At 45.6% G+C, this 18,660-nt stretch overlaps 1 protein-coding gene across 1 annotated transcript in view; it reads left to right on the forward strand.

Moving 5' to 3' along the window:
* MYBPC3 (myosin binding protein C3) overlaps positions 1–18,660 on the forward strand; it is a 215,067-nt gene that overhangs the window by 175,276 nt on the left and 21,131 nt on the right. Inside the window, exon 24 of the mRNA XM_066583331.1 lies at positions 16,632–16,763. Within this exon, the coding sequence (XP_066439428.1) occupies positions 16,632–16,763 (132 nt within the window). The remainder of the gene's footprint in view (positions 1–16,631; positions 16,764–18,660) is intronic.

Below are 18,660 nucleotides of genomic sequence, written 5' to 3' on the forward strand. Positions count from 1 at the left end.
TGCAGGAAAAAAGAACACATCTAGAACTCATTAAGAATAAATAACCATTTCAATCGGTGTGTCTTGCCTTGTCTTGCAAAAAGTACAGTGAATGGTCATATCCATGAATTGTCCCCCACCGGCCGATCTGGCCAGACTGTTAGGGGGTGTTGGGACCAGTGGATGTGTGAGGGCACACAAGGTGACCTGGCTCCGGACGCCCCCTACAGACCACCAGTAGAGAGGAGCATCTGAGCAGACTGTTAGGGGGTGTTGGGACCAGCGGATGTGTGAGGGCACACAAGGTGACCGGGCTCAGGACCCCCGAGGGACCACCAGTAGAGAGGAGTGTCTGACCAGACTGTTAGGAGGTGTTGGGACCAGTGGATGGGGGCACACAAGGTGACCGGGCTCAGGACGCCCCCTACAGACCACCAGTAGAGAGGAGCATCTAACCAGACTGTTAGGGGGTGTTGGGACCAGCGGATGTGTGAGGGCACACAAGGTGACCGGACTCAGGATGCCCCCTACAGACCACCAGTAGAGAGGAGTGTCTGACCAGACTGTTAGGAGGTGTTGGGACCAGTGGATGTGTGAGGGCACACAAGGTGACTGGGCTCAGGACGACCCCTACAGACCACCAGTAGACAAGAGCGTCTGACCAGACTGTTAGGGGGTATTGGGAGCAGTGGATGTGTGAGGGCACACAAGGTGACTGGGCTCAGGACGCCCCCGACAGACCACCAGTAGATAGGAGCATCTGATCGTCCGACAAGCATGAGCAGCTCTAACAGTTTTGTTGTCCATCATCCAGAGACAGGGGGCACCAATGTTACACCCCTGTCATCAGAATCATTTCCAGGCATTTGTCTGAAGGACATTTAGTCTCACGGCATGCATTACACGTACGACCTTTGACTCCTACCGTTGACGCAGTTTGTAGTGGTGTCGTGAACGATAAAACTGGATGCTATGGAGTAGAGCTGGGTCGTCTTCAGTGATGTATCCAGGTGGTGTGATGGTCTGAGGGGCCATTGTATTGGCTTGCAGCGGAAAAATGCTCGGCCGCACACACAAGGGGGTCACAGGAGCCCCCACAACATTTTTACACTTCCATGGCTGCCCGGTCACCAGATTTATTACCAATAGAACATGTAAGGGACCATCTGGGACGCCAACTTCAATAATCTACAAATTTGCACGATGTGGAGGCTCAGTTACAGCAAATGTGGAGCAATATGCTGCAGGAAACCATACAGAACCAGCATGCCTCCATGCCCTCCCATATCACATCTTGTATTCAAGCTAGAGGCAGTACACCAGGGTACTGGAGCCTCCATGCCCAACTGTGTCACATCTTGTATCCAAGCTAAAGGTGGTACAACAGGGTACTAGAGCCTCCGTGCCCCCCGTATCACGTCTTGTATCCAAGCTAGAGGCAGTACAACAGGGTACTAGAGCTTCCATGTCCACCCCTATCAAATCTTGTATCCAAGCTAGAGGCAGTACAACAGGGTACTAGAGCCTCCATGCCCACCCCTATCAAATCTTGTATCCAAGCTAGAGGCGGTACACCAGGGTACTAGCGCCTCCATGCCCGCCCGTATCGTATCTTGTATTCAAGCTAGAGGCGGTACAACAGGGTACTGGAGCCTCCATGCCCAACTGTGTCACATCTTGTATCCAAGCTAAAGGTGGTACAACAGGGTACTAGAGCCTCCGTGCCCCCCGTATCACGTCTTGTATCCAAGCTAGAGGCAGTACAACAGGGTACTAGAGCTTCCATGTCCACCCGTATCAAATCTTGTATCCAAGCTAGAGGCGGTACAACAGGGTACTGGAGCCTCCATGCCCCCCCGTATCACGTCTTGTATCCAAGCTAGAGGCAGTACAACAGGGTACTAGAGCTTCCATGCCCACCCGTATCACATTTTGTATTCAAGCTAGAGGCGGTACAACAGGGTACTGGAGCCTCCATGCCCAACTGTGTCACATCTTGTATCCAAGCTAAAGGTGGTACAACAGGGTACCAGAGCCTCCGTGCCCCCCGTATCACGTCTTGTATCCAAGCTAGAGGCAGTACAACAGGGTATTAGAGCTTCTATGTCCACCCCTATCAAATCTTGTATCCAAGCTAGAGGCAGTACAACAGGGTATAAGAGCTTCCATGCCCACCCGTATCAAATCTTGTATCCAAACTAGAGGTGCTACAACAGGATACTAGAGCCTCCATGCCCAACTGTATCACTTTTTGTATCCAAGCTAGAGGTGGTACAACAGGGTACTATAGCCTCCATGCCCACCCCTATCAAATCTTGTATCCAAGCTAGAGGCGGTACACCAGGGTACTAGCGCCTCCATGCCCGCCCGTATCGTATCTTGTATTCAAGCTAGAGGCGGTACAACAGGGTACTGGAGCCTCCATGCCCAACTGTGTCACATCTTGTATCCAAGCTAAAGGTGGTACAACAGGGTACTAGAGCCTCCGTGCCCCCCGTATCACGTCTTGTATCCAAGCTAGAGGCAGTACAACAGGGTACTAGAGCTTCCATGTCCACCCGTATCAAATCTTGTATCCAAGCTAGAGGTGCTACAACAGGGTACTAGAGCCTCCATGCCCGCCCGTATCATATCTTGTATTCAAGCTAGAGGCGGTACAACAGGGTACTGGAGCCTCCATGCCCACCCGTATCACATCTTGTATTCAAGCTAGAGGCGGTACAACAGGGTACTGGAGCCTCCATGCCCAACTGTGTCACATCTTGTATCCAAGCTAAAGGTGGTACAACAGGGTACTAGAGCCTCCGTGCCCCCCGTATCACGTCTTGTATCCAAGCTAGAGGCAGTACAACAGGGTACTAGAGCTTCCATGTCCACCCCTATCAAATCTTGTATCCAAGCTAGAGGCAGTACAACAGGGTACTAGAGCCTCCATGCCCACCCCTATCAAATCTTGTATCCAAGCTAGAGGCGGTACACCAGGGTACTAGCGCCTCCATGCCCGCCCGTATCGTATCTTGTATTCAAGCTAGAGGCGGTACAACAGGGTACTGGAGCCTCCATGCCCAACTGTGTCACATCTTGTATCCAAGCTAAAGGTGGTACAACAGGGTACTAGAGCCTCCGTGCCCCCCGTATCACGTCTTGTATCCAAGCTAGAGGCAGTACAACAGGGTACTAGAGCTTCCATGTCCACCCGTATCAAATCTTGTATCCAAGCTAGAGGTGCTACAACAGGGTACTAGAGCCTCCATGCCCGCCCGTATCATATCTTGTATTCAAGCTAGAGGCGGTACAACAGGGTACTGGAGCCTCCATGCCCACCCGTATCACATCTTGTATTCAAGCTAGAGGCAGTACAACAGGGTACTGGAGCCTCCATGCCCAACTGTGTCACATCTTGTATCCAAGCTAAAGGTGGTACAACAGGGTACCAGAGCCTCCGTGCCCCCCGTATCACGTCTTGTATCCAAGCTAGAGGCAGTACAACAGGGTACTAGAGCTTCCATGTCCACCCGTATCAAATCTTGTATCCAAGCTAGAGGCAGTACAACAGGGTATAAGAGCTTCCATGCCCACCCGTATCAAATCTTGTCTCCAAACTAGAGGTGCTACAACAGGATACTAGAGCCTCCATGCCCAACTGTATCACTTTTTGTATCCAAGCTAAAGGTGGTACAACAGGGTACTAGAGCCTCCATGCCCCACTGTATAACATCTTGTATCCAAGCTAGAGGCAGTACAACAGGGTACTAGAGCCCCCCTACAAGGGGTCCGTTCTCCACAATATACAATATCCGAGCAAAAGGATTGTTATCACTTACTTATATCACCAATACAGTCACACAGAGAAAGTTGATATAAGTATGCATGTGTGTATATATATATATATATACACACACACACCTACGTAGCATCATAAACAGGTTCAGACTGGTCCACAGGGGTATAGGCGTATCCCCCTTGGGACCCTGAGCCAAGGTGGGCCCCCAGTCCCTATTCCTACACAAGCTGCGCCCAGGATTTGCACATACTGCTGCCTAGTGCATTCTCTATATACTTCAGTGGAATTACAGTCACACACAAACACAACCACCTTTCTATTGAAGTAGAACGGTGGGGAATTTGTGAATGGGTATCAGGTAATATTTGCATGTAGCCGTCCAGGGGGCCCCAGAATGATTCTCACTGGTGTACCCTGAGTAACCCAGTCCCATACTGGCCATGAAGGTTGGGTTCACGGTTCACGTGTGCATTTAAACTCCACAACAAATACTCCGCGTGTCAGCGTGACCAAAGGGTAGTAGATCTAAGGGAAAACCCTTCTGCTTTAGTAAGTTGTGCCCTCCGAGTAAAGTTAGTGACAGCTGTTACACAATTTAGACATTCACCTTGATAAATGAACATTTCCTTCCACTACTTGCAGACCACACACCATGGAACCTGACTAGTGCACAGTCTAGAATTACAACACGGGACCTTAAGGTAACATAAAAATAGAACTGGCCTTTTCAGGACGTGCGATCGAGTTGTCACCTGCACAATGTTTCTGATATAGCCCAAACTGAACATAAAGCCAATTATAATAAAAACAAGATCAGACGCTTAGTGGTCAGACGCTCCTCTCTACTGGTGGTCTGTAGGGGGCGTCCTGAGCCCAGTCAGCTTGTGTGCCCTCACCCATCCACTGGTCCCAACACCTGCTAACAGTCTGGTCAGACGCTCCTCTCTACTGGTGGTCTGTAGGGGGCGTCCTGAGCCTGGTCACCTTGTGTGCCCTCACACTTCCACTGGTCCAAACACCCCCTAACAGTCTGGTCAGACACTCCTCTCTACTGGTAGTCTGTAGGGGGGACCTGAGCCCGGTCACCTTGTGTGCCCTCACCCATCCACTGCTCCAAACACTCCTTAACAGTCTGGTCAGACGCTCCTCTCTACTGGTGGCCTGTCGGGGGTCCTGAGCCCGGTCACCTTGTGTGCCCTCACACACCCACTGGTCCCAACACCTCCTAACAGTCTGGTCAGACACTCCTCTCTACTGGTAGTCTGTAGGGGGGTCCTGAGCCCGGTCACCTTGTGTGCCCTCACACATCCACTGGTCCCAACACCCACTAACAGTCTGGTCAAACACTCCTGTCTACTGGTGGTCTATAGGGGGGTGTCCTGAGCCTGATCACCCTGTGTGCCAACATTCACTGGTCCCAACACCTCCTAACAGTCTGGTCAGAACGGCCGATGCGGGACAATTCATTGATACAACCATGCAGCTTCTCAAATTCCAATAATGTGCCCCTCTCAGACTCTGATAACGGGGTGACATCTCTTCTCTGCGTCGTAGAGGCGTCTAGTGGTCAACAAGCTCTACACAAGCGGAAGAAGAGGTCACTGCACACAAGGAGCCTCCAAGAGCCTCTTATAGGACAAGGGGGGGGGAACCACTTTTAGGGCCTCAGGTGACAAGACCGTTTATCTAATCACCACAACTCTCATCATTTACAGATCTGCCTGAGATGGAACAGATTTGTTTTGAGAGTGTGTTTGTTTTCTGTGGATCAGTTTCAGTGTGAATCCACATTAGATGGGAAAATCCAGCGATCTGAGCGACTTCCATACTGAAACATTGATGAAAGATGTGGAAATCATCAGCCAGGGTCTTGTGGTGGACACATCACCCACCCGCGGTGCCCCCGATTATCATGGAGACGTCCGCTGTTACAGACTGCCCAGCTGCCAGGATATGAATGTCTATGTGACGTCTCCTCACCTACCCATGAATACCAGGACAGTTTCAGGTTTTGTAACTGGAGACAAAAATGAGACATACTAGATGCTCAATAGGCTTCTGAATTAACCCCTCCATCACCATGCTAGATTTCACCATATGGAATGCTAAAAGTAAAGGGAGCTAACATTACAGCCTGATGTAGAGAGCCTGTTCTAAAGAGATACAACTTTATATAAAGCATTACACCCTCTTATTGTCTTATATGCCCTTTGAGATATTTCCTAAATTTTATTACATTTTAACTATGCCAAGTTTTATTCGCTCCTTGTGTATCTATTATTGCCAATTTAAGGACCGCCCCCATTTTTTTTCCATTTTCATTTTTGTTTCTTCCTCCGCAGTTTAAAAAAAATCTACTTTTTTATTTATCCATCAACGTAGCTGTCTGAGGACTTGTTTTTTTGCAGGATGAGTTGTATTTTTAAGTGATACTATATATTATACTGAAAAACTTCAAAAAATTTTTGAGTGGAATGAAATGGGAAAAAAACGTATTCCGCCATCTCTGTGGGATCTTGTTTCTACGGCGTACACACTGCAGCAAAAATGACATGATAACTTTATTCTGTGGGTCAGTACGATTACTACGATACCAAATTTATATAGGTTGATGGGTGCATTCAGACGACCGTATATCGGCCGGGTATTCACGCCGGCCGATATACAGCGTCTCTCTCTGCAGGGGGAGGAGGCTGGAAGAGCCAGGAGCAGTGCTCTGAGCTCCCGCCCCCTCTATGCCTCCTTTCCACCCCCTTTCCACCCCCTTTCCGCCCCTCTGCACTATTTGCAATGAAAGGGGGCGGGGCGAAGTTTTGGGAATTAGCTCCGCCTCCGTCCCGCCTCTCCTCATTGAAAATATTGCAGGGGGTGGAGAGGAGGCAGAGAGGGGCGGGAGCTCAGTACACTGCTCCCGACTCTTCCAGCCTCCTCCCCCTGCAGAGAGGGACACCGTATATCAGCTGGGCATGAAAACCCAGCCGATGTACGGTCGTCTGAATGCGCCCTTAGCTATATGGACACAGTGATTTTAAATGTTTGTTTTTTTTATTATTTAGATTGTTTTATTATAAATATGGGGAAAAATTTTTTTTTATACTTAATTAAACTTTTTAAAACTGATTTTTTCCATTTTTTTTTATTCCCCAGAGGGGACAAGAACTTGTGATCGTTTGATCTCTCCTGCAGTATGATGTAATTACATAGTATCACATTATACTGTGATCTCACTAGCAATCTATGGAGCCACGCCATAAGCATGGCTTGATAGGCAATCTGCAATGGCGGCCCCCGGCTGCCGTAACAATCGAACGGCACCCTGCGATCTCATCGTAAGGGGGCTGTTTAGGACTCCTTAACTCCTATCAGGTCATAGGGTTAACAAGCACAATCAGCATGAGTGCCGATCGCAACCATTGCAGGTGGGTGTCAGCTGCAACGTATGAACACTCACATTTGACCTGCTAATACGATCGCCTACGGATATCCGGAAATTGGAACACAAAAATGTGCGCTCTAGTGATGTCATCCACGTGTATACTTCCAGCGAGGGGTAACGCCTGATTCCACAGACGTAATGGCAGGAATTTTACATCACACCCCCTGCAGTACTATTATGGCAATATCAATAGCTGTATATATATAACCTCATTATATAAACCCCATATGTGCTTGAAAAAGGAGGCATTTGGTTCCTCCGAAACGCGTTGCACTTCTGCAGTTATATCTTTTTTTTATTTTTATATTCCTGTTTTATATTATTATCAAATTGGTCCTTTAGGGCTCCTGCCCACGAGTGGTGTGGATTTACGCCGCAGGAGTACCGCGAATCAAAACAAAAAAGTGCCAACGAGTGATCGCCGTTTTCCACACAGATTTCCGCGGTTTCGCTTTCATTTATATCAATGGAGCCCTCTTACGGCGGATCTACGATAATATAGAACATGCCGCGATTGTTTCACGCTCACGGAAATCCGCGGTACAAATCCGCATGTGTACATTGGCAGGAAGAAAGTTATTAGCTTCAGTAGATTTGATCACCGAGACAGAATAAATTCCCTGAGAATAATGTGACCCTATCACCGAGGGAACAATAAACTTAAAATGTAACTTTTATTAATCAATAAACTAAAATGCGTGAAGGCCTTGTTATTCAATTTTTGATAAAACCTCTATTAAATTATTTCTCAATCACAATTGGTTCTTGTTATCACTGCTGTAATTTCTGAGTGTATCTGTCACTGTTTGAATCTACCACAGCATTGGCCAGTAATTGTGCAATGTTGCATTAGTAACTTCAGATACCCTCAAATGTAGGTTCAGCGCTAGGTAGTGTGCACCGTAGCTTGAAAATAAACGTGTACTCTGTGACCCCTGGGATCTAACACAACCTATTGAGGGGTCAGCTATACCATCCACTATAGATTATTCAGGTGGTATTAGTGACACATGCATATCACCGGGTCTACAGAAAAGATGGATAATCTTTCTTTTATTCAAGCAACACTCTTCCTACAGAACCTGGCATATATACACCTAGCTGATTATCAGCCAGTCTAGTATCCGGTTCTGTAACGTGAACCAATATGTGTAATTATAAAACCGAAGGGACAGTCAGTATAGTTTCAATGTACTGACTATCCTCATTTTTAATGGCAAAAAACTGGCGCCTTGACTGCTCTTTTTTGGCAGTAAATACAGGCACCGTAACCACTCACTCTATTGTGCTTGTTAAAGCGAAATGGGTGACCGAACTAATGTATATAAGGAATATCCTTTAGGTTATAAACAGGATCTCTATACGTCCTTATGTTAATAATTCAGGTCATCCACACTTCTTATAAACTTTTAAGCACAAGGGGTGAACTAATTATCGCACATACAGAGACTCCTTTTGATTGATAACAGGATCTCTTATGTGCCTTACCCCCCCCTTTTTTTTTTTTTTTCCCTAAGGAAATGATGGGGCTAACAGAGTAGTATCAGGGCTAGTATTAAGAGTCAACTTGCCATAGATGGTACTTTAAAACTGGGCCATCTGACTCTAATACATCCCTGTGATTGTGGGTGACTAATATCCCCTTTTCCTTAGGGGATATTTCTAATCTGGAGCGCCAGGGCTTCTTTTCTTATAGTTTCATATTCACATGCGACCGATATTTATTTTGGATGTCCCGTTGATGCTCTACCTCCTTGGATGTCCTAAGCGAAGGGGGATTTACTTGAGCTACCTGGTTTATTATTGTGCATAGCCACCATGGACCTCAGGTGTGATGGCCTGCCCTTATCTTGGGTAGGCCCATCCCTCCAGGTAATTCACCTCCAATTTCGAGTTCCTCTTTTCATTTAAATTTACACCTCTAGAGCGCTGCCCTTTGGTTTAACTGTATTGAAGAGAGACAAAGTAATTTTTGGGAACCTTTCACTAGTGATGCCACAATAACTTCCATTGTAGATTCTCCTTTGGTGAACTTCAAACAAAATGTTAGGCAATTACAGGTGGACTCAATCGGAGGCCTACAGAGTGGGCCATTATCCAGTGCGTCTGGTTGGACTGACTCCCCCTTACTGTAGCCCAACTATATATGTTAATAATTTTTGCCATAACTCCGTCTAAATTGAATATAATGAGATTCTCCAGTTATCTTATGTAGAAGACATCAGCATTCGAACTGTATGACGCAACATCCCAATCATGTTCTCTAGTGATACAAGTGAAACGCAGGTCTGGGGGTTGGCTAAAGAAGAACCCGCCTTAGGCATAGGCCACAGGGCTGCTCTCTTAGACAACTCCAAATCCAACAGCAACTGGTTTATCTACATCTTGCTGCTCTACGTCTACTGTCGGAACCAGGGCACCTGAGGGTCTTACCAGCATCACGCCATTGATCGTACGCGGAAGGTTCAGGAAATGCATTTGCCCACATAGACGTCTTTGTATTGCCCAGGCAAAAGAATTGTAATCACCAGCTCTCCACATGTTGCAATATAACTGGTTTATTCAATGTCTCCAACAAGCTTTAAGAAACCACAAATGGTGGATGGCCCAGTTGTTCCAGCAGGAAGCATAGCCAAAAATCCTTTTTTTACGGTCTCCCCTTCAAATGGACTTGGCACCAATTTGGTCCTGTAGCCCATAGTGTTGGCGAAATCTCCTCCGGACCTTCTACACTAATCGAAACAGAGCTCCCTCAGTAGCGACTTGCTCTATGTGCCGTGGCCACTCAACTGAACATCTAAGATTATGCCTAGATTAGTTCTGCTTCCGGGTTCTCCTGGACCACCAGCTGTAGTAGAATTAAAGAGACATAGACCTGATAGCACTCTTGATAAAACATATATACAGGGACCACCTCTTACACAAGATCATATGTTAAGGCCAAGTTATGGCATGGGTAAAAGGGACAATTGACCCAAGGCCTCCACTATTTAGGTGCTTCCAGCACACTACCCTTTCTGTGTGTAGCCCAGCTGCTGTGTGTGCATCTTATTACACTATTATACAGGCAATATTTGGCTCGAGACCATGGACGCCAGTGATTGGCTGCAGAAATCATGTGTCTTTATGAAACATTGCTGCAGATAATGTAAATGAAGACCAGCGATGAGGACTGGAGCAGTGACACTGGACAAGTGGGAACCATAGCAGTGACTATGAATTAGTTTATGTTTAAAGGGTTTGTCCAGCCCTGAAGATTAATGGCCTTTCTTTAGGATAGGTCATCAACAGCTGATCGGTGGGAGTCCGCCACCTGGGAATCCCACAAATCAGCCATTCGCTGGGCCACTGCTATAGTGCATGGAGGTAGGAGTACATAGTTCGATACACTTTGCAGTGTCTGTGCATGGTATTGCTGAGACAGCTCCCATTGTCTTCAGTGGGAGCCGTTCCAGCAACTGCATGCTGGGCCAGTGCAAAGTCTTCAGAGATGTGTGCTTCCAGCTCCATATGCTGACCCAGTCGTCTGGAAAACTGCTGATCAGCAGGGGTCCTGGGCAGCAGCTCCCTGCCGACCAGCTATGATGACCTATTCTGAGGTTAAGCTATCAATCTTCAGGGCTGGACAGACCCTACACCTTCAATAGCTGCTGGCTAAATACATATTGGCTAGTTATTCTTCTTCACTTTAATAGGAATAAAGGAATAATCTGCTATCAGACACCTCTAGCAGAGGTCAATTTCCTGCAGAGAGGAAAAGATTGGGCAGGATGAAACTCAACATGCCCAATCCTTTTTCACCCTAACATCTGAGAGTTGGGACTCCCTTATAAATATTAGCTAGTTAGCAGTTCCTGCCAAAATCAGCAGGTTTAGCCAACTTGCCTCTGATGTGTACTGGCACCTTTTAAATGGGTTGTGCCAAATTATAAAGTTACTTCCTACCAATTCTGAGAACAGTCTCTGCAACAGTAACTGCCTAATCGGGCGAGAAGATTCGGGGGGCGCCTGGGGTGAGCGGGGGTTGCGCGGGGGAGTAGGGGGGGAGGGAGAGAGAGAGCAAGCTCCTCCCTGTTCCCCACTGCTACCCCCCACTCCACCCCGCCGCCCCCACCCCCCGGCGCCTCCCGAATCTTTTTGCCCGAGTAGGCAGTTACTCGAAAAAAGCGATGCTCGATCGAGTAATTGTCCTAAACGAGTACGTTCGCTCATCTCTAGTGGTGATTGTACACCACGGCTACATTCATTTAATTGGGAACACCAAATATTGCAGAACATTTGTACACTCCCAGTGAAATTAATGGAATGAGGCCTGCATGTGCGATCTCTGCTTTGTGCTGGGATCTTTGGGACCCCCATTCTCTAGAGCATTGGAGGTTCCAGTGCCCGGATCCCCACTGATCATAAAGTTATTCCCTATGCTGTGGAAAGGGAATAACTTTATATCTTGCCACAACCCCTTTAACATCTCCATTAATGTTTTGCCCCATGGTCACCTCATATCCTTTATGTCCGAGCTGCATGCCCTAACACCTTGTCCGGATCGAACATAATTTAATGACCTAAAAGGATGGATATACACACAATATAAATATTGTGTGCACCCCACGTTAGTATAACAAAACCAAAAGTGAGGGAATGGCCCTAACCTACTGATGCAGAGAGACCCTACCTAAAAGCGGTGCACTCGTCCTGATGAGGGTGACTCTACATCAGGAACCTGGTGGTACCTTCAACCCTGAACTAGAGTTGAAGGTACCCCATGTGGCCGGCACTCTCTCTCCACACTCTACCATAGAAGCAATGGAACTCAACCCTTTGCACACCTCTTACACCTATATATCATACAACACCACGTGACAATTGGTTACAATTTCCAGACATATCCCAGACAATCGCAGACATTAACCTCTTACATGCTGCAGCTGTGCAATACACATAACTGGAGACAAGACAATTTGCACAGTGCATCCACACTGAAGACGTGACATGTATGGCAATTATGGAGGGACCAGATACATAGACTTCGGGCCACTACACATGCATCGGCATATGGACCGTGACATCACTCCAGTCCTGATCAGACACAGCCATTGAGCCATAACAATACCTTGATCTAGACATGAAGGCTGAGATTTCTAGCTCATTAACCCTTTCCAATCCAATTTGTATCCTGGTTTTCCTAGGGGGCTAACTCTTTTTCTGCCGTTATCCAACGGCGCTATCTGCTGGCTAAAGCCAGTACTGCATGAGGTGACAAGTTGGATAGGCTCCAACAGCAGAGAGGCTGGCAATATACAGTAAGAGAACCCCGACGGACGTCTTCCAACATCGGAGCTGTACAGCCTTAAATCATAATGTCTTCAGACGTCAGACAGTGGATTGGAAGGGGTTAATACATTTCTAATTGTGTTTTAATCGCAGATTGCCATGTGTTCTATCAGCTTCTAAGGTCACCTTAACTACTTGGACAATTTTTAATCAGCCATTTCTCGGTGACGCCATTATGAAAACACGACAACCCATTAGAATAATCCATCTTCCGTGTAGTAATTTAAGGCAAGAGGGTTTATAGGATCTTTTCGTGACTTGAAACTGAACCGTGGCTTAAAAACTTCATACACGACCAAGTGGTAGCGCGTAATAATATTTTTATATCACAAATGAGTCAGATCGTGGTGACATTTAAGAGACTCGCTGCGACAGCTGGTAACGTCTTCGTGCCGTTTAGATAATTCCCGTCTTTTCTATTTTCATGAAATGTTATGTCACCTACAGTCACCTTTCACACAATAACAGAGGGGTGACTCAAATTTAATAAAAACACCACCTGCCCATCCTCATGCGTTCCGTCTAGATATGAAGACCCCCCTATACTTCTCTATACAAACGGTTGAGATTAAACTTTTCTTTTTGTATTACTTTTTGACATCATCCTCTACCCAAATAAATTCTATGAAATGATCATTCCTTGTCTGGCTTTAATTACGTAAATGTGCTGCTGATGGGAAAGTAGCTGCTATATTTAGAGGTGAGAGCATTAGAGTTGTTAAGGATCAAGGCTCAGAATGCAGCAAAGAAATGTTCCTTGCCATAAGAAGGGGTGGGGAGAGGGGTCTCTTTTGAGTTCATCCTCCACTCCCCCTCCTCCCCTATACTCGCACTGTCCCTATGTTAATACATCCCTGTCTTTAGTTCTTTCATTCGTTCAGTGAGTGGGAACTTTGGTTTACACACCTGGAGTCTCCAAAAGTTCCACCATGACTCGAGTGTCACGTTTGGAGGAAAGTTCTCAAGCGGAATCTCCAAAACCTATCAGAAAACAAAAAAAGGAATTTTCAGGTCTGGATCATCTCTGCTCATTTGGAATAACCCATGTCTGTTTGTTCTGAGGACTCAACCATCATAGGTTTGGAGGAATGGTTGTGTGATGCCAACTGGTGGAATTCTTCTTAATGTCCCATCAACCTTGGTTATTCGAGACGTATTTGGAGATCTTTTGGTAGATTTGGTGGCTTTTGTGGAGCTTTTATATGGAGATTCATGTTGTTCTTGCTGTTGCCGTGGTTTATACCTTGTGTGTTATGTTGTATATTTTATTATGCATTATAGATTGGTAGAAACTATAGGTTTGTAAGGAGATATCTAGTTTTTTGACAGTCTGTATTTTTTTTTTTTAGTAAGTCAATGCTATTGAAAATGTATAAAGGATACGAACTGGAGAATTTTGGTACCGCAATGAAGTACATAATTCCAAAAATTTGAACGTGTATTGTGTTGGCTGCATCACATGTGCCATTTTTTTGCATTGTTTTTGCACGGAATATTGGAAAAAGGACCGGAAAGAAATATTTTCATGTTCTTTTTCCCAAAAACTGCAGCAAAATTGGAAAGTAGCTGTGTTTTAGGGTCTGTATACAGCTGCAATACCCGATTCCCTTCCAGTTCTACAGAACTCAACTTGGATAGCCATAGTACGTTATGGCGAGTTACATTCAGTATAATAGAACTGCAGTTAGTAAGAGGCAGGGTTGAGCGAATCGAACCAATAGAACACTGTTTTGGGTAGAACTTTTCTAAAGGCTCAGTTTGGTATGACCCTGAAGTAAGCTATTGACAAAGTTCTACCCCAAATAGGATTCTACTGGTTCAATTCGTTCAACACTCGTTTTGAAAACTGGTGTATTAACAGTCCAAGAGCCATAAAGGCCTTGTAGGATGCTCTCAGAGTGTGATACAGAGCTTTTATGGCTCTTAGACAGTATTCTACACCAGTTTTAGGGGTTTTAGTGAACTTGTGGTTTGGTTCAAACTAATTCAGACCGAATGAAACTTTTTGAAAAAGTTTGCTGAACTGCCCACACCAAACTTTTCAAAACTAGTCAGAGGACTATGGCTGTTATACTGACACTAAAATGCAGCCACATTATGGCTGTCTTAGCCTGGTCTTACAGTCACCAATTTTGCTGCCAAGAAGGTAGAGATCTAGATAATAATCAGGTGACTTTATAATACTAGGAAATTACTTCTAACACACAATGGCCGTTCTCCTCCCTATAATCACACTAATAAAGAAGGAGGAACATCTGTACAGGTCCGATAATAATTGGGTTCAGTGGATCTGATCATTTATCTGTAGTTGGTATAATTTGACGTTTTTGGTTTGGCCATGGAGAAACAAGATATAGGCTTACCCTGCTTACGTATAGATATAACAGAGCTGATTTTGGTATCTGACACTAGTTAGTTAGCGTAGCTTAGTTTGTAGCTATATAGATGTAGCAGAATTAAGCTCTGCTACATCTGTATAGCTACATACGGTGAAAGTTTGATATCCTTCTCATGATGGACACCATTGGTATAACTTATTACTTATAGGGGTTCTCTGCTATGCACATATCGCAGTGGATCACGGTGATATATGTTGCAGTGTGAGCTATTCCCACAGGTGAGTATTCAATATATGGACTTACCGCATGCTTGGACTTTAATGTATGTAGAGGGGTCATAGACATGAAAATTCAATACAGCCGATGTCCGTAAGATCTCCACTCAGTCACCTCAATGGAGCATAATGTCATATTATATTATCCCTGCACTTAGTATTACAAGCGCATTGAGAATTATATATATTAATTGACTCTTCCACAATGAATATTGTAAGGCTGTGTTTCCATAAAGCAAGTCAGGAACGCTACCTTTTCTCCTTAGGGAGAGCACCTAGAAGGTGAGTGAGTGGGGAGACTTATAAGGCCATTCATGCCCCTCAGGGTAATATGCAAATAAGGGAGATGGAACAATACCTCTGCTGCCTTCCAACAGATGGCGCTGCAGAGGTATTATTCCATCTCCCTTATGTCCATACAGCAAAAACTGCTTGCGTTCAGGAAAAGCATCCAGCCACAGCAAGATTGTGTAGCCATTGGCTGCCATGGTTGGGTGCAGTTTTAGTCGCAAGTGGGTTTTGCTGTGTAGAACCGTGGACTTTCTACCATGCTGTTGTATCTATATCAATTGATAAAGTTGTAAATGATGTATTTAGACTAGAAGATGAAGATTTAGATGGCAATTTCAGATGATTTGCAGTAGAAAGACTTTTTTTAATACTACAATTTTGCAAAAATCCAACTTGCAATCTGACTTTTAGGCTTAAAGTAACTCTCCAGGGTTTGAGACAAAATTTTGTCCTGGGGCCACAGGGGACAGTTAATATTACCTGCTGTGCTGATGCCCCTCTGATCCACTAATTCCAGGTCCAAAATGGCAAACGCAATCTTTAAACTACCTAATCCCCACAGTGCATTAGTAGTGTTAGACTACCTGCTCTCTGATTAGCCAAAGATGCTCATGTGATTAGTATTGGCCAATTAGAGAGCAAGTGCACAGGGTGCATTAGTTAGCTAGAAAATTGCAGTGGCCATCTTGGATGGCTGAAAAGAGGATCTGAATCGGTGGATTGGAGGGACATTGGTAGAGAAGAATGAGAACAAGTAATAAATATACTGTCACTCATTCGGTCCCAGGATATAACTTTGTCCCAAAACCGTTGGGTTGCTTTAATGCACACAGCAAATCCGCTACATCTCCGTACCGTATAGGCACTCCATGAGGGTAAATTTTATGTACGGTGGCATATTACGGGGATGACCTGCATAATATGATATACTCTGTTGTGCTCTGATTTCATATAGGAAATATGTCCCATAGACTTCTATAGGTGCTTTATTACCGCTCCAAGCCCTAATACAGCAGTGCGTATGAGCCCTTATGTATCAGTGTGATATCAGGAGACGGGTTATTACTATGTTGAGGGCCTCTTATGATTTACATTTGCTATTGACTACTGATGGAACAAACCCTCTGCCGATTAGGCTGGACCTGACTCCACTTAATAAGATCCCAAGAGTTTAATTTCCTTTGTCTTTTTTTTAGCTCCTACAAGTGAGCCCACTCTGCTGACAGTAGAGGATGTGTCGGACACCAGCATTACACTGAAATGGAGACCCCCAGAAAGAATCGGTGCCGCCGGGCTGGATGGATATATGGTGGAGTACTGCAAGGGTGGTAAGTGATTAAATCAGTTGCCTTTTTATTATGTATTTATCTCTGTTGCTTATATAGACTAGTACAGTGGGTGGGAAGACCCTGCCCACAAGGGCTTACGGCCCTTTTACTCGGGCATCCAGTGGAAATTTGAACAATTATCGTTCAGTTTTCTGCATGCAGAAACTGAACGACAAACAAGAAGTGAACAAATTCTCATTTGTCGTTCAGTCGGGGCGTGCCTTTACATTAAACGACAGATCGACCCGTGTAAATAGGCAGTCACTCATGAATGACTGCCTGTTTATTATGAATGTGGGTGGGCGGGCCGGACGATCCCACTTCCATTCATTAATAATGCTCGTTCATGTGTAAAAGCACAGGAACGATTATTTCTGAGACAACCTGTTGGGCATCTGTGCCCAACAGATCGTCCCACGTAAAAGGGGTTTCACAGTCTACAAGGAAAGGGGGATGGAGACAGGAGGTGAGGTAGAAGGTGCTCACATGGCTGTGTAGTGGCAGTAGGCTCTTCGGGTAGCTTTTGAAAGGTGGTGGAGAATCTGAAATGTTGGGGTAGCAAGTTCCAGAATACAATAAGGGGGGCAGGGGAGTACGAAAAAAACCCTAGAGATGATTATGTGAGGAGCAGTCCAGAGAAGAACAGAAGGGGAGGTCTTGTGAGGATTGCAGATTTTAGTGTGAGGAGATATCAGAATAATAGATCAGAGATGTATGAAGGGACAGATTGGGGACAGTCTCATATATCATTGATAATAGTTTGGACTTAAAGGGTTGCTGTCACCAGGATAATGAAGCTTGACTTGGAGCTGAGGTCCGAGTCACATAAGGGGCCGCGTCGGCTTCTCTTTGCCCGCATTATGCAGACCGACAGTTCTCTCACCTTTTGTGTATAGGGAGAGAGCTGTCACTCTGCCTGCTGCAGGCAGGGAAAGGCCGGCGCGACCCGCCTCTGACTCGGACCTCAGCTCTAAATCCAACTTACCCGGTGACAGGACTTTTTAAAGGATATTCTGTAACTTTCACCCTCCTCTGGATTGGTCGTCAATAGCTGATCTGTGGGAGTCCACCAGTTGGGGCCCCCAGCGATGAGTTGATCTCAGCCCCTGCACTTATTGCACTCAGGCCAGGTATTGGCCGTTCTGTCAGCAGCGCAGTCAGAACCGGAAGTGTAATAGAAGGTATAACTCCTCATTACGGTTCCTATTACTTCTCCCGCTCCTCATTACGGTCAGAGCATCCTTTGACAATTCCAGCTCCAATCGCAATGAGGATGGAGCTGTCAAAATTCAGTTCAGCTACAATGAGTATGGGGGCTGAAATCACATGATCGTGGTGGGTCCTGAGTGGCGGACCCCTGCGAGCAACTATTGATGAACTTTCCTGAAGAGAATTCATAAATAGTACAAGGGGTGAATGCCCTGGAATACAACTTTAATTCATTGGGAGGGGTTAGCCAATGAAGGGATTGGCAGAGGGAAAAGGCCGGGGAGGAATCAGGGGGAGAGATAAGTTAATCTATTTCAGACACACACTAGGACCAATATCATGGCTTGTAGGAGGAAATGGGAAAATCATGCAAGCATACAAACGCATTGCAGATGTTGGCCCCGTTGGTGGGATATGAATCTGGGACCCCAGTGCAAGACAACGGTTCTAACCATGGATCCATCATCTTAATTCTTAAGACCTTCTTAGTTCATACTTTCCAGTTCATCACCATTGAAGAAATCCAGGCCTAGTTGGAAATTCTGAGCTAGTCATAAGGTCACATTTCACTTCCTTTCCAGGAAGTTTCATAAGGGTGCAACTTTCATGCGCCACACATGCGACTTTAACTCTTTTATACTGGTAAAAAAAACTCTCTACAGTCTACAGTTCTATCCGATTTGTCATT

The sequence above is a fragment of the Eleutherodactylus coqui genome, chromosome 11 (assembly GCF_035609145.1).
Source record: "Eleutherodactylus coqui strain aEleCoq1 chromosome 11, aEleCoq1.hap1, whole genome shotgun sequence".
Classification (NCBI taxonomy): domain Eukaryota; kingdom Metazoa; phylum Chordata; class Amphibia; order Anura; family Eleutherodactylidae; genus Eleutherodactylus; species Eleutherodactylus coqui.